Here is a 22,978-nt window from a genome sequence, read left to right as displayed (position 1 = left end):
AGGTGTTCCTAGCTTTAAATAAAACTTTTTAGCTCCAAAAAGCACCAGTTCCTTTCTAATATTAGCTCAAAGAATACTTACAGTCTTCATCAAAAAACTTATACTGGATGTGTTTCTTGAAAAACTCTTGTGTAAGTCTACAGATCTCTTCTTTTTGTTTTGAGATGTGCTCGTAGTATTGAGTGTAGTCTCGCTGAGATATACCTGTCAGGAGAATTACATCAGTCATCCATAGCTAATGTATGATTCAACTAGAAAGCAAAGCTGTGTGAAATACGCTTGCTGTGATGTTTCTTTCACAGACAAAAAACAAAAGAATGCTCGCTGCTTGGTCATTCTCTGTGCTAACATAATCATTCAGAAAGGCCTCTGACAGACCTTTTGAAAACAAATTCCATGGGATGCAATCAACCATGTTAGCTGGTTTTCTTAAATAATATTTTTTTATGAAGGAATAAAACATGGCATTTGGAACTACTGCTAAAATAAAATAAATTAAAATGATTGTGTATTTTGTACTGTGACTTCCTCAGAGTTACCTGGATTCCAGCATGATTTCAAAACTATTTTACAAAAACAGAAAATATTTTAATAAGATAGTGGTACCAAAGCAGAGGCGATTGTTATGCCATATAACTTGACCCCCTGAACAGCAGTCCAGCAAAGTAGTGAAATAAACTGAGCTAGTCCTAATCCTTGGCAGACAAAATCTCCTTCTGGGACACTACCTGTGAAAGTCCACCCAACGGAAATCTCCACAGTTAAAATGCACTGAACTAAACAAAGGTTTGTTGTGTTCATTGGTGGTGCTAATGCAGAATTATTTGTGCCCCACCTTTTCTCCAAGGAGCTCATTTCAAGCCTAACAACAGCTGCATGGGCTTGGTTAGGATGCAGAGACACTGATGGGACCAAGGACTTGCATAACTAAGCCCAACAAGCTAGCCACAGTACTGCCCTGGAGGGAGTGGGCTAGCTGTCTGGCCCAGTTGTTTCCCCCTTACTTTCGCCAGTTGCCAAGGAAAGGGGAACCTGTACTCCCCGCAAACCAAGAGTTGTTGTTGGACTGTGGCTCCTATAATTACTGACCACTGCCCATGCTAGCAGGGGCCCATGGGAACCGGTGGTCCAACATTTGGAGGGCCACAGGCTCCCATCCCTGATGAACACAATCTCTCTATACTTGAGAAATATTGGGATGCAGCACTTGCTCTAAACCAGTCCAGGAAATCATTTAAATGAAATGAAGAGCTACACCTGTTGCAGAGAGACAACATTCAGTTCTTTGGGGCAGCAGCTGCATGAGTCACCTGGAAATTACTGTTATAGAGTCAGTCTACCAGAATGTCTCGAAGTGGACAGCTCAGTCAGTAGAGCAGGAGACTCTTAATCTCAGGGTCGTGGGTTCAAGATTCCTGCACAGTCGGGGGTCGACCAGATGGTGCTTGTGGTCCCTTCCAACTCTACAATTCTATGAACACTCTTGACAAGGTCTTTTACTCACTAATAATAGACACAAAAACATACATACCGTATTTTTCGCCCCATTAGACGCACCTAGTTTTTATGGAGGGGGGGAAATAAAGAAAAAAAAAATTATTTCCCCCCCAGGCGCAGGGCTGGCGCGGGGGAAGCCCGAGCTTCCCTCGACCCCAGCCCCCAGAACAGCCTGCTATCCGCAAGCCTAGGGAGCCGCGCCGTCTCCCCAGGCTTGCGGAGAGCTGTGTGAAGCCCAGGCGCGCTCTTCAGCGCGCCCCAGGCTTCAGAATGCAGGCAGCTCTGTGCAACCCTTCGGAGCCCAGCACGAAGTCCCACCGGGCTCCAAAGGGTCGCGCAGAGCTGACTGAAGCCTGCATTCGCCTCATAGGACGCACACACATTTCCCCTTCATTTTTGGAGGGGAAAAAGTGTGTCCTATAGGGCGAAAAATACGGTAACTCATATTCATATGGCTCAGATAATGCAGGACTAAAACAACTGTCACCATCTTCTACTAGCATCATATACCATTATTTGATATTACAGTAAGTGATGTACAGTGATACCTTGGAAGTCGAACACAATCAGTTCCAGAAGTCCGTTCGACTTTCAAAATGTTTGGAAACCAAGGCACGGCTTCCGATTGGCTGCAGGAGCCAATTGGAAGCTGCGTAAGCTGCGTTGGACATTTGGGTTCCAAAGAACGTTTGCAAACCAGAACACTCACTTCTGGGTTTGTGGCGTTTGGGAGCCAAAACGTTAAGACTCGTAAGGCATTCATCAACCAAGGTACAACTGTATTGTTGATTTGTATCTTTGCTTGTTTCATTGTAATACTTTGTTGTGAACTACCTGCAATACAACGTCTATTGAAAAGCAGCTCACTATGATCAATTAGGAGCAACAACAACCAACAAAATAGGAATTGTAGCCAGATCAAACCATATATTCTTGCATAAAAAAGGCACAACACCCACTGTGAAAACACGTAAATGTGAGTCTTAAAAACAGCAGAGAAGAGCCATAACTCACAACCTCACCTATAAGCTTGTTTTCCTTCACAAAGCACCTGAATTCTGCCCCAGGAATCAATTCACACCATTTTCGGAGAACAAGCTATAGCAGAAAAACAAAATCATGAAAAAATCTTGATAACTATCAATTAGCAAAAAAAAAAAACACTGTCAACATCAGCAGTAATTAGAAATTTATAGTCACTGGAAGAAAGAAGACTGTCTTTGTATGCACAATTATCTCTGCAAACAAGCCAAGTAGTTAAAACGCTGCTCAAGTGAGATTTTTGTCACATTTCTTTATCTGTGAGAATCACTTAACTAATATGCAAATCTTTCTTTGGCCTCCATTAAGAAGGTAAGATTTGACTTGCAGGGACCAGCCAAAGGTCCATCTAATTCAGCATTCAGTGTTCAATAACAGCCAGCCAGATAATGGCAAAAGTTCACAAACAAGGCCCAAAGGTGACACCCCAATTGTTCTCAGCAGCTGCTTTTCTGATGAATAGCAAGGCCAACATAAACGAGCATTTTTGCAAGAGGCGTTTCTGCACTCCCTCCTTGCCCCCCTCTAGGAACAAACATCTGCCAACCCCCCCCCCACAAACCCTTTATAAAAAGTTCAAACTCTGCCAAAGCAACAAGAGTCAATTACTTAAACAGAGAGAATTCATTTGAGGTAAACACCAAGAAATTTGCACTGTCCTCAGTGTTAATCTGATTAATAGAGCCCTAGGTACATTGCTTTCTTTTAAACAAAGAGGGAAAGGCTAACATGGAGGTAAAGCTTTTGCTCATGTTTGCATAACTAAAACATGGTTTAGGGCTATGTGGATAAACTCTCTCAGCAGAATTTAGTGTCATTTTTACTAAGTATTTCAGGCTTAGTATTACATTCGATGCAGGAATCCCGGTTCAAAACAAGCTCTGGTAAGTTTCAAAGCAACTATTAAGCTGTCTTATTAAGCTCTCTGTGTAAGAACACACACAACAGTCTAGAAAAACAGTTTTCGCTTACCTCATATTGCAAATTGGGGTCAGGAGAATCATCATTACAATGGATAAATCTGGAAAAGGAAAGCAGGTGCACTAATTTGCTTTGAGACTAAGAACTATAAACATTTGACATGAAAACTTTGCCAATGGCATTCTGGAGCATGTTAAAAATCAAGAAGTAAAATCAAGATATGGAAAACAGCATTAGGCTCTCCTCCTATCATCAACTCATTAAAAAAGAAAAAAAAATTAGTTATGTCTTGTAAGCAGAAAGGTTAGAACTCAAGGAGATGCGCCTCCAGGAGCAAACATTACTTGGGAGTGTGTAGAACACAGTGCCTTCTTCTATCCTTTCCCTACCAAGGCAGCCTGCTAATCTGAGGGGTGTGAAGACTGGGGCTGCTGAAGATATCACAGGCGCCACCTGATTGTGTTAGATGCTACAGACATTATTCTCCATCTACAGAAGACTTATTTATTAAGGTCAAAATGGTTTCTAATCAGTTTTAAAGTCAAGCTTTTACTTACTTATTTGTATTTATTACACATACTTTGCTTTTCCCCATGGAGGTGGCCAGAGTGCATGGCCTGTTCTAAAATAGCCTCTTATTGAGGCAACTTACAGAGCTAAATCCATCTTGCTTTTAGCAGCATTATTTATATGTTTGTTTGTTTGTTATACATTCCTCACAGAGGAGCCCAGGGTGGCATCAGGTACTTCCAGCCAAAAAATACAGAGTGGAATCCCCCTGAAAGACCTAAATGTTGTATTGAAGGGTATGGAGGAATTGTTGCATGGAAGAAATAAACACTATTAATAACCACACACACAAACTGGAACATGCTCAATTTAATTATATGCAGCTTTACATATACTGGAAAAGTCTGTCATTGTTTACAAGCCCAGAACATCCCTTTGTTCACACAAAAGAGATTACACTGTGCAATTCTGTTAAACAGGACACTGTGTGTGTGCAATCCAAACACACAGGAGTTGTGGCTTTTAACAAAAGAGCCTGTTTCAAGGCATAATTTTATCAGGCAGGTGCTTGAAAAGCTGAGGAATCAAGACATCCAGTAGAAAGCTACATTGATTTTACCCAGTCAGTTCCTATAGATGCCCAGCCCTTGTTCCCAGAAACTGCCCACTCATATTTCACAAGCAGCAGCATCCCTCTAGTATTTTATGCCAAGTTGGGTACCTCAGAAGTTTGAAATAACTTAGAACTGTTTAACAAAGAGCAGTCACATAACAGAAGCAGAGGTGTGTCGACAGGGATACTGAAAATTCACACAGGAAAGAAATACAGATGACTGCGAGAGTCACCAAATACCCATCCATTAAACACAGGAACTTTTCAAACATCTCTGTGTTCCAGAGGAATAGGAAGTTGTGCTTTTAAAGTAACTGAAGTAACTCCAGGTCAAGTTATCTTGAGCCAGTCTTTATATTGTTCCTTCTATCTTTTGAACAATCCTATTTTCTATTTCTTGTGGGTTCTCTACTTTCTTAATAATTATTCTTGAGAAAGCTGGTAATCTACTTAGGTCTCAATTCTGTTCCTACATCTGGCAAGTAGCAATCATCTCAGTGGGAACATAGGAAGTTCCGTGACTGCCAACAATTATGCATTTTCTTTATATCTTTATGGTAATTGTAAATACTTCATTAAATCTGGTCACTCTTAAAATAAATTACATGAGAAAAAATTAGGGTGGAATCCAACATTGTGTGATTAGACTTCCACCCATGCATATTAGAAGTCTGTTCTGCTGACAACCCTTAAATGCCAGTTTTAAGTACTGCATGACTATACCAATATCGTTATTTGCAAACAGAGTGACATTTTGTGAACAGCACAGACTGATGATATACACAGAATACCAGCTTAGTGCAGAACATGGATTGGGGACTTGGGATAGCTAACATGCAGAAAATAAACCAACTCCATCTCAAACTCTTGTTTTCATTGACGATATAATACTATGTTTGAAAATTATCAGCTTAATCATCACGTCTCTGTTCTGCAAATAGAATCATAGCATCTTAGAGCTGGAAGGGATCCTGAGGGCCTCCTAGTCCCCACCCCCCACAATGCAGGAACTTCAACTAAAGCAGGGGTCGGAAAGGCTTACCGGGCATGGGCCGGATCACTCCCACGGAGATCCTCCATGGGCCGGACCGGCGCAGTGCAACGCCAGAAATCACGTCCTGCGCAGAAGTGATTTCCGGAGCCGCGGAAGAGAGTCCCTGCACTGCGCAGCACATGGGGACTCACCGAGTGGGCGGCTTGGTTCGGGGGCAGCTCATGGGCTAGTTAAGCAACCCTCACGGGCTGCTTGCGGCCCATGGGCCTTAGGTTGCCAACCTCTGAACTAAAGCATCCAAGACAGATTGTCAGCCAACCTCTGCTCCAAAACCTCCACTGAAGAAGACATAAATACATTTGGGTTCTCAAGTGGCCTCCCATCCAAACACTGGGTACCAGGCTGAGATCGGCACAGTATCATCAAGGCTGCTGCATTATATGCTTTCAGACACCCTTGGGATAGCAAAAAGATTTGTAGCCCCCCCCCAAAAAAATGCAAAGATGACAGAACTAAATTTGAACTGCCCACCACAAGCTGTTCTCCAAGGAAAACAAAGTTTGTCAAATCTGCTGAAATCCTGAGAACATTAGGACAAACGACATTCTGTTTCAGCTAAACATTGCCCTCTTTTGGATGTTTAGCAGATGTGCAGTCCATCCATACCCAGCTTTAGTATGTCTGCTGGGCACCCCAAAACCCCTCTGGGCAAAACAGGCTGCAGAGAAACCTACTGGGAAAGAATTTTTCTCTTCACAGTTGAATGCAAGTTCCCTCAGTTATCCAAGATTCTAATTCTGAGAACAGTTCTGGATTGTGTGAACCAATGTCTTTGTCAAAACAAATGAGCCTCTTAATATGAAAGTTTTGTTTGTTTGTTACCTGGGAAACATTTAAAACGGTTTGAGGATGGTCAACTATCAGAACTTTTTTCTGAGCAGAGGATAGCCAGAGGTTGAAAACAATGTTAGTTTATCTCACTCAATTATGAAGACAGTATTGAGCAGGCTGCTCACCTCTCCCAGGTGAAACAAGACCCTCATCTGGCGAAGAGCAGGCTGTGGACCCCGAGAGACTGGCGTGTCACACCTGAACCCCAAACCAGCATCTCAGACCAACTGCTTTAAGCTCTTGCGTTCCCCCATGAATCCTTGTCTGTGGGATCAACTGAGGCCTAAATACAGGGCCTGGGAGCTGAAGGCCAAGCTCTTCACAGAAGACAGGCATCTGGTGGGAAAGGAGCGCATTGCCTAGCAAAAGCTGTTTACGCACACCATGTGGCAAGAAGTCAACAGTTCAGAGTTTGCGTGGAGATGAACACCTGCAGCAGCAGAGGTGATGCAAGGAAACAAGTTATACAGAACGTGACAACTGGTAACATTAGGAGGGGGCCATGGACACGACCATGAAGGGCTCACAGAACGTACTGTCGTAGCTTCACTTCCTCATGCACCAGTTCCAGCACACACCCATTAGGTCTGCCTGTTCCATCAATGAAGCCTCACTCTGGGCCCGTCAAAAAGTCTTGCTTCCATCTAAGGTCAGAAGGGCTGGCCATACCCTTCACCTGAAATGTCCAGAGTACACAGTGAGACACTGTTGTTTAGCAATGATGCCCTGTTGTTGCTGGAGCCTCGTGGGCACATTTATTGTCATGGAGCCTGGTGTCAGGACTGGTCGTTGTCCTCTTCAGATCACCACACAAATGCTTCTTGTTCTTTTATAAAACTTTTTATTGCGTATTAACAAAACATTCTTATAAACAGTTCTTAAATATTATTCCTCAGAGTCACTTCTTTCAGATACCTTCTGAGCTCTGCTTCTCCATGACCAGCCACCCTCAAAATGGCGAAGGCGCCTTTCCCTTCGCTTTCCCGCTCTTTTTTCTAACCTCCTGGCTAGAGCTGGCCTGTATCTCCCCTCCTCCGAATCTGAGCTAGAACTGAACCCTGGCCTTTCCTGTGAACAGCCGGTCCCTCCCTGTTTTTCCTGTTGCTCTCTTCTCTTCAATTCACTGCTCTCCTCCCCCCCTTGGGGAATGCTTTCTCCCTCTGGGAAACTGGAATCTTCTAACTCTAACTCTTCCCTGACACCTGGATGGCAAAGTTATTGTACCAAGACCTTGTGGAATATGCACTTGTAGTTACTGCATTATCAAATAAAGCCAAGCTGTATCCTTTCCCCTTTTGTGGTCTGGATTTCAGTTCCAGATAGCAAGGTCTGTATAACCTTTACAATTACATGTGTCTGTGTATAGAGGAGAATTCAAGGCACCTCGTCAGAGCATGGCTTCACTGTTGTGTTCTCCACTTGGAGTTGAGCTTCTAAGTAAGATAAAGGCTCAACTGATACTTGCCACAGATACTTTAGCTGAGATTCCTGCATTGCAGGGGGTTGCACTGGATGATCCTTGGGGTCCCTTCCAACTCTACAATTCTATGATTTTGTTACACCAGTGTGGGATCTGTGTATCTAGGAGACTCAGGAATATGCACCCTTAAGACCAGACAATATAGCTCAGTAACAATGGCAAAAGATTCTATTTCTAGTCCAGTAATTCTCAGAAAATGGTAACTTGTTTTTTAATAAGCCCTTGCCATTTATTATGCAGGGTAGGAATATAAAATCATCATCATATGTTTTCCATTAGTATTATGTTTCTTTGGAGCAGTTAAATTATAGAACTTTCTCCATGTTACTAAACAGAGACTAAGTGCTGCTTAAAAAGAGTGAGAAATAAATAAATAAAATAAATCTATAAGCCGATTCAAATTAACAGGATATATAAATGTACCCAATTTCCACTTGTTCAGCATTTTCCTTCCGAACAACAGTAACATTTCTCATTTTCTCTTGTCAGGGGTGTTGAAGCTTAATCAATATCTTAATTAATGAAGACAGGTCTTGTGGTTCAGCAGGGCTGTTAACTTAAGATCCTGACTAGGTATATTCATGCAAATTTGGAAATGTCATGAAAAAAGATCCTACATTCTGTCCCTTAATAGTTCCCTTTATGGAGGACTATGACTGGCATGACCCTGACGCAGAGAATAGCATTCAGGACTGTGTATAAGGCTGTTCCACTCTCATAGCCAACTTCTGCTTGTGCAGCAGAACTTTTCCCTCCCCTCCCCGGACCCTCAACTCCTCAACAACGCACCTTCAAAACTGCTCCAGAGGGTTGCGGGGAGCAGATTTGGGGGGCAGGCAGAGAGAAATGGGAAGCCCTACAGAGCATGTGCAACTTGGTTCACGCAGCACTGGATTCAACCTTCAGCTAAGATATATGTGTAGCAGATTTCAGAAAAAAATCTAAAAGTCGAGAACTGTGCTAACTCCCCTAATCTGAAGATCTGGAGCACTTACCGTGCACTCCCACTCCCAACGTGATTGGCTGTCTAAACTTCCAAGATGCAAATCATAAGTCAGAGTTTAAGGGCCAAAGGCCGAAGCCCAAATCCTGAAGTGTTCTGTGACTGGATATCATGTATCGAATCAGAACAGGGGCTCAAAATCCTTAGACACGACTCAAGCTCAGGCAAACACTGAATACATAACAGTAACCAAGACAGCATTAGGAAAAGAAAGGCATTGTGCACAGAGCTTTTCATCTCTTGCTGCATTTAACAAACCAATCTTCCTTGAAGTTATGATTAAATTCCAGTATTGAGACAATGCAGAAGATAGATTAATGAACAATAAACTCAGAGAAAGCAAAGTTGAAGTAGGATAAACAGCAGAATAGTCTGACAAAGCATCTCTGCTCATGGACAAGAACAAATTGAAGATCCAAAGATCCAAGATTTCAGAACTGGGAACAGTTGAGGTCGGGGTGTCTGAAAACTCAGCAACACCACACCACACACTGATACCGTAGCTAATCTTTTTAAAACTTACGGTTGAGTGAAATCTCGAGTAATGAAGTCTGAACTCTTGAAAAGTAGGAAGATGTCACTGAGACATTTGCATTTCAGTGAACTATTCAATGCTATCCAGTAAGCATCCTAAAAATTAAAAAACAAACTTTATTTTAAGCACATTTTAACCAAACCTTGCACGGTGGCATCAAAGCTAGTCTGGGTAGAATACTGAATTCTGATGTGGGAAATCTAGATTCAGATCCTTCTTTGGCGCCAAGGAATACTAGCATGCCTTGGATAAGAGACCATTTTTTTGCCCAGAGTACTTCACTGTGTTTGTGAAGATTAAAACATGATTGCTCCATGTGCTCCACCCTAAGCTTCTTCAGTAAAGGATAGGACTCAAATGCGATACATAAACGTCAGCAGAAAATGCTGCGTGAGAGACAATTTTATTACATCCTGTGGCCATCCTCCCTTTCCCAAGCTGCTCTTAAGCACTGCTGTGCTATCTCCACTAGCTCTTTTCAGTGTAATTATTTTTTTCACTTCCCAAATAGCTCAAAGAAATAGCTATCCTTTATTTTTTTTAAAAAATATCATTAAATCATCTGATTTAGGATTTAATTCATGTTCTCACCCTTGGAGCACTCCAGTTAAGCTTAGGAAAGACACTGCCTCCCAGTGAGCCAATTGCTTCTTCAACTTTAAGTGCAAACTCAGGGAATTCTGGTGCCTAGACAAACAACAACAAAATGAGAAGCTTGTGAAAAACAAAATGTGTCCTGGGTTGAACAGATTTAGAGATCTTTGTGGGCTCTCTTGCATTTTTTATTTTCTTTCTCTTCATCAAATGGAATAAATTGTTTTGGGAATATGAAGATATTCATAGACGGTGATAAACGACTTACCATTGAAGTTGTCATGTTAAAGCCAGTATTTACAAATGTCATCCACTGTTTAGTTTCAGAGCACAGGTTTGATAAACAATAAGATTTCATCACTTTCCCCTTCCCTTCAGTTTTCATTGATCTAGATTCCCTCCTGCTTGTTGATTTTGAAATCATCTACAACCCAAACACTTCAGCATTTATTTATTATTATGCAGAATGTAGGCAGTAATAGTAATAACTGAAATCAAACTATTCATATGAGGCAATGAAGGATAATGGTAATTATGCAAAAGTGCTGTAAATTTTATTTACCCCACATTGTCTGTTGGCTATGTTCAGAGACACAAAATGGAGGGAACTACCAGGGGATAGGAGCGGGGGGAAGACCAACAAATTTCTCTTGACTTTCTATGCATCCAAACTCACTTCCACTGGCTCTGGAGCAGGGGGGAAAGGCAGTCCCCACTTCCTCACTTCTGCGGGACCTGACATCTTTCCGCAGGGCCTGCAAGACAGAGTTGTTCCACCAGGCCTTTGGTCAGGGCCCAGCCTGACTCCCTCCTCTGGCAACCTGCACAGAATTTTGCTTAACGGTTGCCATTAATTTGATTTTAATTAATTTTTATAATGAAATGTTTTTAGAATGTTGGATTATTTGATTGTTTGATTATTTGATTGTTGTTAGCCGCCCTGAGCCCGGCTTCGGCTGGGGAGGGTGGGATATAAATAAAATTTATTATTATTATTTATTATTACTCATCACTGAGGCCCCAATCCTTCCATATTTTTGCAATCTAATGCTCCATTGAATCTAATGTGCACCTCAATTTTCAAAACCGTGAAACAAAAAAAGTATTTGCTGGTGAATGTAAATGCGGCATTAAATCTAACGCACACTCTAATTTTCACGACATAATTTGGCCAAAAAAGGTGTGCATTACCATTGAGTAAATACGGTACTTCTCCAGGTCTGGCCCTGCTGTTATGCTTGTCAAGATGGCTGTAAGAGCAAGTGGGATGAAGGTGTTGAGCAAGGAGCTCAGACAGAACAAGAAAAACTGGAAAGTTTCCTTCCAAAATTTCAGTGAGCTGAAAGTCACCTGCCACATGGCACATGGAGATGCTTAAGAATGCAGTATTGATAACTGTATGTCCTAGTTCTCTCATGGAATTCATACTTTTATTGGATGAAATTGCCTCAGCAACAACGTGTGTGTATGAGGCCTTATCCATTTTGTAGAAAATACTGCTTGTTCATAGCTAAAGAAAAAAAAAAAGGGGGGGGTTGACTGGAAAAGACACAAGATAGTGACTAGAAGAAATTCATGGAGGTAAAGACTATCAATGGCTACTAGTCTGGTTCTACCTACACAGTCAGAGGCAGCAATGTTTCTGAATCCCAGTTGCTGGAAACTACAGGAGGGGAGAGTTGCTCTTGCGCCCGAATCCTGCCTGCAGGTTTCCCCCAGTCGTCTGGTTGGCTCCTGTGAGAACAGGATGCTGGACTGGGTGGGCCACTGGCCTCATCAGCAGGCTCTTCTTATGTTCTTATTTGGTCTGATTGTTGATGCAGAACTTGACCCAAATCAGTTATTTCTCAAAAATATATTTTCAACCACTTTATGTAAGCAAAGTTATCATTATGTTTTAAATACAATGCTATTTAATTTGATTAATAAGGTTGTACACACTTTATTTTTACATTTTTATTTAGTTTTAAATGGACTACCATGTCGAGCCATTGGCTTTTTTGGGAACAAGTAGAGTTTAGTTCAATTTTTAACCTAATGAAAAGAGTTCTTATGCAACTCTGGTCAGATAAAAGTTAGTACTAATGGCAAATACAATTAACCCTTCAGTATACATATTTTCCCAGCAGCTCAGCTGTATCTGATTAGACAATCCCTGAACTAGTACAATATGCAGATTCATATCCTGCCTTTTTTCAGCAACGAAACCCAAGGCTGTGGTTTCCAAGTCATCACTCATCTAGGCACTAAAATCAGCACCAGAACTGCTTAAATTCAGGAAGATGGTGGACTCAAATGCCTTCAGACCATTCACTGGGACAAAAAAAATTAAAGAAAAAAAGGGCCTTACCGTAAGTGTTGTAGTATTCTCATCATCAGACCACTGAAGAAAGAAAAGAGTTTGAAATAAATAAATACATAAATCTGGGCATGTTTTGTATTAGGTCCATTCAGATCATTGGGGGGGGCAGAAGGGACCTTGGAGTCATTCAGTCTCACCTCCCTGTTCACTGCATTATGTGCAATGTAGGGCACCACTACCGCATCTCTGATAGGCTGTTGTCCAGGGAGAAGACACTCCCTCTCCTGAGTCAGTCTATTCCACTGTTGAACAACCTTTACTCCCAAGGTTTAGCTGAAGTTTCCATCCACTGACCTCAAGAAGCAGTTTGGGGTTACATGTGACCTCCAGACAGGAATATTTTGCTAAAATTGAGGTTGTGGTAGGAAATCTACCTCATCAAAGCTCTCTATTTGGAGGATTTCCTTTTCTCTTGCTGCTGTAGATCTCCTCACCTCTGTGAGCTTTGGTGACACTGAATGAATGATAACAACTTGTGAAGTGTGCCTGAGCAGCTCATGGCACAGACTCTGAAAAGTATGTTTGCAGCTATCCCAAAGCCATAGGAGCAAACTCCTAGGGGTTGAGGGGTCTTTGCCCCTTCAATAAAATATTTGAGCCCCCCGAAGTTGATGGGAATTGCTGTTCAAATGGTGTCCATGCACCACATCATGTGATGGATTATGCAGGGCAGGGCTTACTTGCCCAACACCCCAATATTTTATTCAAGTTGGCAGCACTGCGTAAAACTATCCTACAGTGGATGGGAAAGGCAGGTTTCAACATGAAGATAGAAATAAGAATTCCATTTGCACTGCATAGCAAGTAAAAGCACATAAAAAGGGACTGGGTGTGTAGTGGGTGAGGAAGCAGGCTAGAGAATAAGATATTGCTTTGTTTTCCAATTCAATAGCCAACTTTTAAAAAGTACAAGGGGAAACTTTGGGTTATAAGCTGGTAACGGTACCTGTGGGTGACACAGAAATATCAGTATACAGAGCTTGAGTATATCACAGTTTGTACAAACCTGTATTTCCTCTGCCTCTTCCCCATCATTATCTTCTTGGGAACATGTTGGCGGATCTTCCCTAGAATAGAAGCAGGAAAACGGAAACCTATTAATTTCAAGTCACAAGGGTACAGAACTTGAAATAGCCTAACAAGTTGATAAGGTTTTACTTCTGCAGAATGCGCTAATTTAAGGTGACTGGAGCTTTAGAAATGCAAAATGTAAGCCCCGAGCCATATGCCACATAAACTAAACACAGAAGCTCCAAAATCAAGTAGCCATTTCCCCAACCAACAAGTCATTTTAATTTATGCCATGGCTTCTCACATTTGGCCACCAGTAACTTTTGATACAACAATCCAGACTTTATCTTTGGTTTGTATATGTGAAAAGAGTCAATTTGCTCCATTGCTTGTATGGATAGAAAAGGGCTGCAAATCGACTACGCAGAATTAGACAAGCTAACAGGAAGGATCCAAGACCAGCGGGATCAGAGGTTTACCGAAGACTGGACTAAATTTATGGAGTATTTGAAAAGTATTTGTGACGATCAGATTACGTTTGTAGGATTACAAGAAGTTCTGTGAGGAGTAATTTAAGAAATATTGTAAAAATGGAAAGGAAGAAATGATTGGTTAGAAAATGTAAAGGCAATATTAAGTTAAGAATTGCAGGAGAAATAATTAAGACGGAGGATTATCAGAGGTGCTGAAGGAAGTCCAAACAAGGATATGTGTGTAATAACTTGTGTGGTATGTCTTTAAAATTTTATATGCTAAAAATTAATAAAAAATATTTTTTTTAAAAAAAGAAAGGGCTGCAAATCAGGAACACTTTATAAGAGAACGAAGACACTTTTTAGATAACCACTACCACCACCCTTAAAAGTTGTCCCATAATGCACTCACTCCTATGACTTTTCAGATTTAGATAGGATACTTTCAGTCACAGACCTTGCAGACAACAACAAAGGTCAAGCATCCCTCAGACCCAATACTCACACCAATAACTTTAAAAACTTTGGACACAATAAATGTATTGAGGTCACATCTATGGTTTCTAATTGCATGCTGTAGCCACACTTGCAGCCAGAGCTAAAGACTACTATGAGAGCCATTATTCTACCTTTGTTTTAACACTAGATTAAACATATGAATCAATTTACTCTGACTTTAAAGCCATGCCCACCACACAAGACAGGAGAGAAAAAAATGACTGAGGCAATTTCTTTGAAGTATCAGTGAAACGCCAGAGCAATAATTTATAATTATCTTTAAAATACAAATAATTTCTTACCTTCCTGAAACCACCAAGGTTCCGTCATCCAGCAAATAATCTTTTACATTCTGAGGCAGTGGCAGTATGATACTGAATTGATTAAAAAAAAAACTAATTTAGGACAACATGAAAAACTGAAGACGTAAGAAATACCAGTTATCTATGTTCCATATAGATGTTGTCACTAAAGTGATTTAATAATATTGACCATATCATCTTAATATACACATTTTTTAAAAGGAAGAAAATCTCTTTTTCATCCAAGAATAAAAAATAAAAGGCAGAGAAGTGAGTGAGGGAAAAATGTACAAAGACTTTATTAAAGAAGCAAAACTCATATAAACTCATTACAATAGTATTTTGTCTTTAAACTTGAAGAACACTGTCTCAAATATTTTAGTTTTATGTCACTACATACTAGAGTTCCCAGTCCCATGAGCCACTGAACTTGGTAACTCCAAACAGGCTGGCAATACAGTCATTTGCTATTTGCGGTCAAGGAGATTCACCAATATATTTGTTGTCCCAGTGAACGGCTTTTACTTTCTGCAATACATTTGCATGGACAAACAACATGATATGGGCGATCACAAGCTAAGGCCAGCAATTTCCACAGTCACTAATGAGTGGCAGTCCACCCACCCACCCCCTTTCAAATCTGTACTGTGAATGTGGAATGAGCAAATATTCATAGGAAATGCATTAACAGAAAACAAAACAAAACAACCCTAATTAACAGGTCCTTATTTGTGTGGGAGCCTTGGGGTGGGGCCATCACTTCTACCTATGTGGAGGCTGACATTAAAAAATGCATATTGTGTTCTAAATATTGGTCACGGATATCTTGATTTGAATGACTAGACAGAGGATGGGGAAGTTGAATACCTTTCTTCATTCCTAGGCAATTCAAGAAAGCCCTTGCCTCAAAGGATTCTGGCTCACCTGCGGATGGTCTGACTCTTGAAATGAGGGTACCAGCATGAGAATTGACAGTTCAGCACTTGCTCCTTCTTCATCCCTTTGCCTGGACGCTCCTTTGTTGAGGGCAAGGCTGGTTTGAGATCTAAAAGAAAGGAAAGAAGGTACCATAATTCCCAAAGCTTCAGCAAAGCACCCTCACAAAGCCAAGAAATTATCCTCTCGCCATCTGCACGTCCTCCTCCACCCAATTTAAAAAGTTAATCACCATTTTCATCATGAGAGCTATTGAAAGCGTTATTTGTTTAATTCTGCTTGGCGGCCCTGCCCTCGGGCCTCGAGTCTAAAAGGCATAACAAGAAAGGAAAACGAACTGCGAGGAAGGAGAAATGAAACCTGAGAAACTAATTCTTAGTGACATAATTCTTCCAGTGAACAGCTGGAACAGAACTACTACCAGGAGCGAAGCAGCGGAGAGCGACCCGCACCGCGAGGGGCCAACGAGGGCGACCCGAAGCGCGCTTCCTCAGGGGCACTGACGTCATTAGCATCTTAAAATATTTATAAACAAATGAAACACGAAGCGCTATGTCACTACTCATTCATTGGTAGTTTCTACCGTTCCGATCGCTTTGCCTCCTTCCTGGTAGCCGAACCCACCTGCCGCCGGGCTTCCTCCTTAAGCCCCCTCTGCTTTTCTCATCTGCGGCCCCTTCCGCCTCCTCCAGAGCCTCGCTCCATCTTCCTGACCTCCGGACAGGCTGACAAGCCAATCAACAGGCGGGGCGGGACTCCAAGCCTTACTCCGATTGGGCCACTGCCATACAAGCGTCTCGGTGGCTCAATGAAAGGCAGCTTGGCTGGCGCCGCCCGCCCGCTTGCCTTCAGCCTAGGAGGCCAGGCAGGCGAGAGAGAGAACCAATCGTCACAAAGCTGGTCATCAAAGCTGGTCATCAAAGCCGACTCTGGTTGGACCAGCTCTTTGGCAAATATTATCGCTGATCCAATCAATGTCAGGAATTGGAAGTGGCGGGCGGAGGCGGGAAGGAACTGCGTTCCCGGGTTACTAATAGAGATATACAGAGCGTAGATTCGCGATAGTTCTTGCTTTCAGTCTGGAAAGGAAAGAGCTGCATTTAGAAAGCAGCAGAGACATTCAGAATTGAAGCGAGCGGCGGCTCTTCGATCCCCGGGGCAGCGCCACTGCCGGGAGCCTGGCTGCTCCTCCTGCGAAGAGCCTCCCCAATCCTGCCCCTTGGGGAAGAGGAGCCACGGCTGGTCTCCTCCCACCCTTGCCAAGGACGGGGCTCCGCACCTGCCTGGTGTGATTCAGAGTCGACCTTTGATTCCCACTTCACCCATTGAGTAAGGTTATAATATAATAACAAAAAAATAATTTATTACTTATAGCCTGCCCATCTGGCCAGGCCTCCCCAGCCACTCTGGGCAGCTCCTAACAGAATATTTAAAACACACGAAAACATCAGACATTAAAAACTTCCCTAAACAGGGCTGCCTTCAAATGTCTTCTAAAAGTCTGATAGTTCTTTATTTCCTTGACATCTGACGGGAGAGTTCCACAGGGTGGGCACCACCACTGAGAAGGTCCTCTGGCTGGTTCCCTGTAACCTCACTTCTCGCAGGGAGGGAACTGCCCGAAGGTCCTCGGAGCTGGACCTCAGTGTCCGGGCTGAACGATGTGGGTGGAGACGCTCCTTCAGGTATACAGGGCCAAGGCTGTTTAGGGCTTTAAAGGTCAGCGCCAACACTTTGGCTTCATATAGGTGTTAAAAAGCATGGAGTAGAGGATGGAACCCTGAGGCACCCCACAAGTGAGAGCCCAGGGGTCTGAAGACTCATCCCCCAGCACCACTATGTGGACACAGCCCAGGAGGAAGGAACTGAACCACTGTGTAACAGTGCTCCCAGCTTCTCTAGACAGTCCAGAAGGATGTCATGGTTGATGGTATCAAAGGCTGCTGAGAGATCCAGCAGAACTAGGAAACAGCTTTCACCCTTGTCCCTAGCCCGCTGGAGATCATAGCCCAGCGCGACCAAGGCAGTTTCAGTCCCATGATGGGGCCTGAATCCTGATTGGAAGGGATCCAAATGGTCCGCATCCTCCAGGCATGCCTGGAGTTGTTCAGCAACCACCTGCTCAATCACCTTGCCCAAGAATGGAAGATTTAAGACTGGGTGATAGTTCAAATTATTTTTTTAAAAGAAGCGGTTTAATAACCACCTCTTTCAGCAGGTCTGGGAAGGCTCCCTCACAGAGGGAAGCATTCACCACCCTACAGATACCGTCACCCAGCCCTTCCTGGCTCTCTTTTATAAGCCAGGATGGACAAGGATCAAGGAGACAGGTGGTTGGTTTTACTTGTCCAAGGAGCCTGTCCATGTCCTTGGAGGTAACAGATTGAAATTGACCCTTGACTAGACAGGACTCTAGACATGACCCTGCTCCCATGGTGGAGTCTACCTCTTTCTGAATCCAACCGACTTTATCTGAAAAAAACCTGCAAAATTGTTGCAGGAGATCTTGGGGTCCTTACCAGGCCCCAGTGGCAAAGGTGGTTCCATTAAATTGCGAGCCACCTGAAAGAGTCTCCTGCTGCTGTTTTCTGCAGATGCAATAGAGGCGGTGAAGAAGGTCCTCTTTGCTGTTGCTATCACCACTTGGTAGGCTTGACGTTGAGCTCAAACCTGTGTCTGGTCCAATTCAGAATAAGTTTTCCACCACCAGTGCTCTAGCCGTCTCAGCAATTGTTTCATCACCCTCAGCTCTGGGGAAAACCACAGGGCTGTCTGGGCTCCATACAACCAGAGAGGGCGCTTCGGAGCCAGACGGTCAATAACCCTGGTTAATTCCACATTCCAGCAGGCCACCAGGGAATCGGCTGAAAAGCCATCAACATGATGGTTGATTTGACCCTTCACCCCCCCCATTGTTCTTGATGTAGATCTTCACTCCATTCTTCTTCCCTGGTGGGGGAAGACACCATTTTGTGGTTCACCTCAGGTGCTAAAATATCCTTAGCCAGCTGTGGATGTGAGGCAGGTACAGACCCAGTTGTAAGATTTAGGACAGACTAAAGGAAGCAGTTTTTCCCCACGGCACATAGTCATCTAGTGTTATGAATTAGAAGACATCCTAAATTCTAGATCAAGCTAGTTAACAGGATTTAATTAAGGCGTTGAGTGTTAAAGCTATGCTAGACCCATATGTGAATTTGAGCTGTGTATTGTACACTTCTAACCCTCAAGAATCAGCTTGTGTCAAAAGCAATTTAAGCCAAGATTTAGTCTCCTGCGTGAGCCAGTAGCCTCTGGGTATTGATCAACAGCAAATCTCATTTGCAAATGAGTGGGCCCCGTCTCTCCCTCAACTGATAGTTTAAAAGACAAGTCCAGTGTTATGGGTTAGGGCTTTTAAGGATTGGAGTTAGGAGTTATGCATGGAGATACTGCAATGGCCTGAATATACGTTGCACCCCCAAATAAGCTGCACCTTTAAAATTCAAGGGGAAAAAATACAATACCCAGATATAAGCTGCTCCCTTGGCCAGCGCTGACTTTTTTTGGGGTGCCCTAATCACCCTGATGCTCAAACCAACCAGTGGGTTGGGGGTGGCACTGGCACTCGGTATCCCGCTCCCCAAGCCGGCACCAACGCTGGGTTCCGAGTGCACAGTGTGCCCGCCTCCCAGCACTACTGCCCTGGATGAGGGATGGGGGCGGCTGGCACCGGCGCCCGGCACCCTGCTCCCCAGGCAAGCGCTGGTGTTGGAGCCCTGCAACAGCCTCCCCACTGCTGCCGCAATGAAGGGGGGCGGCCATTGCTGGAAACCCCAGGAGAGGAGAGGCGCTCTTGTGCTCTTGTCCTGCTTCCCCACAAGAGGCATCTGCTTGGCTGCTGTCAGAACAGGATCCTGGGCTAGGTGGGCAACTGGCCGGATCCAGCGGGGCTCTTCTTATGTTCGCGTTGGAATGCGGAGCCGCTCCAGCGGGGAGCTCACTGCTGCAGTCACGGAGAAGCCTTGAGCGCTTACTGACACAGACGCCGTGTGTTAAATGGGCTTGTTTTTTTTTAAAAAAAACCTGAACAAAAAGTTTTCCAAGCACTACGCAAGACCCGAATGAGGGAGAGCACGAAGTGGGGGAAGGACGGGTTGAGCAGGCAGTCAAAGCCAAACTGAAATCCTGCGCTTCCCATGGTTAACTGTAGAGGGAGCCCTCTTCCAAAGTGAACCCGAAGCTGCTTCACCGAGTGCGAGTCTCCCGGTTACATCTCGGGGCCCTCCGAGCGCAAGACCAAAGAGCAGCGCCGGAGGCTCCGAGTGCGCCTGCGTAGCCTTTACCCTCCTTTGGACTCCTGCCTCGCGGCGCCGTAGAAGCGCGGAGCTCATTGGTGGAGCCGCCAGGCGCGCCCGGCCGACGTGCTGCTCCCCCGGCGCCGCGCGCCAGCCAGTCAGAAGCGCGGGATTGGAGGAGGCGCTTCCCCCGCCCGGCGGGCTCTGAGGTGAGGGCGAGGAGAGCTCGAGGCGCGCGCCAGGCCGACTCTTTTTCCCTCTCCCTTGGCGGGGGTGGGGGGTGGGCTAGATGACCCTCGAGGCCTCCTTCCCGCCCTACGGTTCTGCCACACGGACTGCAGAGCTGAATCGCCCCGCCCCCCCAGTTATGAGCGCCAAGCGGGAGCCCCTCGCTGCTCCTCAGGAGGAAACAGCACAGTCTGCGGGGGCGATTAGGCTCCCCGTTGAAAAACTGAAGCACTGGCGGGCCAGCCGGGTCCCCTCGCGAGCCTCCTTCCCGGGCCTTCGGCCAGGATCCCTCCAGGCGGGTCTGTCGCTGTTCCCTTTCTGTGGTCTCCTCCTGAGGCATCGGCAGCCCCGAAGGCGCCGGGAGAGAGCGGGTCTGGCCTCGCCCCGGGGGTCGCCGAGGGGCCGCCAGCCCCGCAGATCAGCTCTGAGCGAGCGCTGCCTGTGGGTCTGGATGCGTCCCCGTGTTCACCACCCAGGAGGACTGACTAGGCCTCCTTTGGAATGGGCACCACAGGAGGGATGACTCGCTTCCCCTGGAAAATAAATGCTGCAAATGCCCCCAGTGGCTTGCAGGGCAACTTCCTCTAAAGCTATATTGAGAAGGACGTATTTGCACATCTGGTTGGCACCCATCTGTCTCGAGAGACATTGGAAGAGTGCACCATCGGGGGCAAAGTCAAACCGCTGAAGAATTAACCGAGCCCGCTGTGGCTGTAGAGACCAATACGGAAGAGACATGCTTTGTTGCAGCTGTGGCAGATGAAGGCATTCACTTGTGCTGCTGCAGATGCACCACAACGTTTTCCCCCTCTGCACTCATAGGAATTACCTACCTACAATACCATCAAATAAATGCAATTTTTGACAAACATAAAAAAGAACGGATTTGAAAACAAAATTTCAGCACTAGAGAAGGAACTGTTACATTATAAGAATACATTATAAAAAATGTATAAGTTAATTCTAGTTTGGAATTTTAAGGACGGAGAAATAAAAAAGTAATGATAAAGTGGGCACAAGATTTAGGACATCCCATAGAATTACAAAAATGGGAGTTGTGGAAAAGAAACCTAAAATTTACAGCATGTTACTTAATCAAAGAAAACTTTATGAAAATGCAGTTTAGATGGTATTTAACCCCTACAAAATTGGCTAAAATAAATAAAAGTTACAATAATGTTGGAGATGCAAATCTCATGAAGGAACTTTTCCCCACGTGTGGTGGATGTGCCCAGAATTTTAAAAATTCTGGGACACGGTCTATGAGGAGATGAACAAAATATTAAAATTTACATTTAAGAAAAAAATCCAGATGCATTCCTACTAGGTATTCTTACATGACATTCCAAATGAAAGAAGAAGAACATTTCTCTATGCAGCAACTGCAGCAAGAGTACTACAGTAATGGCAAAGTATTGGAAGAGCAAGCACATTCCATCTAGAGAGGAATGGCAATTAAAACTCTGCGAGTATTTGGAACTTGTAAAATGACGGAATCAATAAGTCATCAGAAAACGTTAAAAAGGGGTGGGAATGCTTCAACAATTATTTATCAAAACAAGGTGCCATATCTAAGATTTGGTTGTGTATGGAATAACTCCGTAAACCCCCCTGTAATTTCTGTAACAATAGGGATATATTGTTTCCTCATACCAAGATGACGAGGAAACATTAAACACAGGAAAGATTTTAGTAAGAAAAAATGAACCGTTTTGAGGTGGATGGAAGTCCATAACAAGTAAATACATAAAGAAATTCAATGCATATGAAAGGTATTTATGAGAAATACTAATACGGGATTGAATCGTATTAAATAGTATCTAACAAAAGATATGTTGTGTTATTTTTGTGTGTGTGTGTGTTTGTGTTTTGTTTTAATTTTTTTAAGAAAATGTGGGCTCTTGTCATTGTTTTAGTGTTGTCTTTTTCTTTTTTGTTTCCTTTTTTCTTTTCTTGAATATATGTAGAAATGGAAGGGTATTTTTGGATATTTGATTTTGTTATTTGATTCATATAGAAGTTATCAATTGTATGTGTTTGTTATTTATGTATTATTTGTATATTTGTATATTTTGAAATAAATTTATATTATGTGGGGGGATTAAAAAAAGCAGAACTAAGATTGCAGCTTTATATATATATTATAACAAATTTTATTAATTTTTCAGTTTATACATCTCAAAATAAACATTTTACATAATACCATGTAACAATTGACTTCCCTCCTTCCCATTTCATAGTTCATTTTACTTATCTATCATTCCTGCATATTTTACTATAGCCAATCTAGTCGTTTCTCCATTTTACATCCTTCAGATATTTACCATACTGTTGACTTTATCTAAATGCTACCAGCATTTTAAATTGTACACTATTATTTTCTAAATATTCAGCAAAAATGTTCCAAAAAAGGTTACTGCTGCTGCATCCGCAAATTCTATCATCTTAAGTTGACAATCTTCCTTACTAGGGATCTTTCTCACTTTCCATTTTGGGGCTAGCAAAATTCGAGCCGCCATGGTTGCGTACATAAATATTTTTTTTCTGACAACTGGGAACTTCAGACTGAAGTATTCCCAACAAAAAGACCTCATTTTTTTTCGCGGAATGTTGTTTTAAACATTTTTTTTAACTCATTGTAGATAATTTCCCAATAGCCTTTAGCCTTTTTACATGTCCACCACATGTGAAAAAATGTTCCTTTTGTTTCTCTGAATTTCCAACACAGATCTGATCCAACTTTGTACATATTGACCAACCTAAGGTAAAGGGGCCTCTGACCATTAGGTGCAGTCGTGACCAACTCTGGGGT

General features: G+C 43.3%; 2 protein-coding genes across 10 annotated transcripts in view; one reads left to right on the top strand and one right to left on the bottom strand.

Moving 5' to 3' along the window:
* The window catches only part of CDC123 (cell division cycle 123), a 105,654-nt gene that overhangs the window by 30,047 nt on the left and 52,629 nt on the right, over positions 1–22,978 (bottom strand). The window contains exons 1-10 of one of the 4 annotated variants that reach the window (XM_053405693.1): positions 16,286–16,458; positions 15,650–15,770; positions 14,726–14,797; positions 13,448–13,508; positions 12,430–12,462; positions 10,077–10,172; positions 9,474–9,580; positions 3,511–3,559; positions 2,520–2,595; positions 82–204 (exon numbers count right to left, since the gene is read on the bottom strand). In XM_053405693.1, coding sequence (XP_053261668.1) covers positions 82–204; positions 2,520–2,595; positions 3,511–3,559; positions 9,474–9,580; positions 10,077–10,172; positions 12,430–12,462; positions 13,448–13,508; positions 14,726–14,797; positions 15,650–15,723 — 691 coding nt within the window. In that variant the 5' untranslated portion in view covers positions 15,724–15,770; positions 16,286–16,458. Of the gene's footprint in view, positions 1–81; positions 205–2,519; positions 2,596–3,510; positions 3,560–9,473; positions 9,581–10,076; positions 10,173–12,429; positions 12,463–13,447; positions 13,509–14,725; positions 14,798–15,649; positions 15,773–16,285; positions 16,459–22,978 lie in introns of those variants that run through there. The other 3 variants (XM_053405694.1, XM_053405696.1, XM_053405695.1) reach the window with 3 other exon arrangements.
* Positions 20,053–22,978, top strand: part of NUDT5 (nudix hydrolase 5) — a 28,502-nt gene continuing 25,576 nt past the window's right edge. For 2 of the 6 annotated variants that reach the window (XM_053405700.1, XM_053405698.1), the window contains exons 1-2: positions 20,064–20,147; positions 21,799–21,938. The gene's annotated coding sequence lies outside the window, so the exon portion shown is untranslated. Of the gene's footprint in view, positions 20,148–21,798; positions 21,939–22,978 lie in introns of all 6 variants that reach the window. The other 4 variants (XM_053405701.1, XM_053405697.1, XM_053405702.1 and 1 more) reach the window with 3 other exon arrangements.

The sequence above is a fragment of the Podarcis raffonei genome, chromosome 10, assembly GCF_027172205.1.
Source record: "Podarcis raffonei isolate rPodRaf1 chromosome 10, rPodRaf1.pri, whole genome shotgun sequence".
Classification (NCBI taxonomy): Eukaryota; Metazoa; Chordata; class Lepidosauria; order Squamata; family Lacertidae; genus Podarcis; species Podarcis raffonei.
Note: the sequence above shows the minus strand (reverse complement) of the source record. Positions and strands in the feature narration are given on the sequence as shown.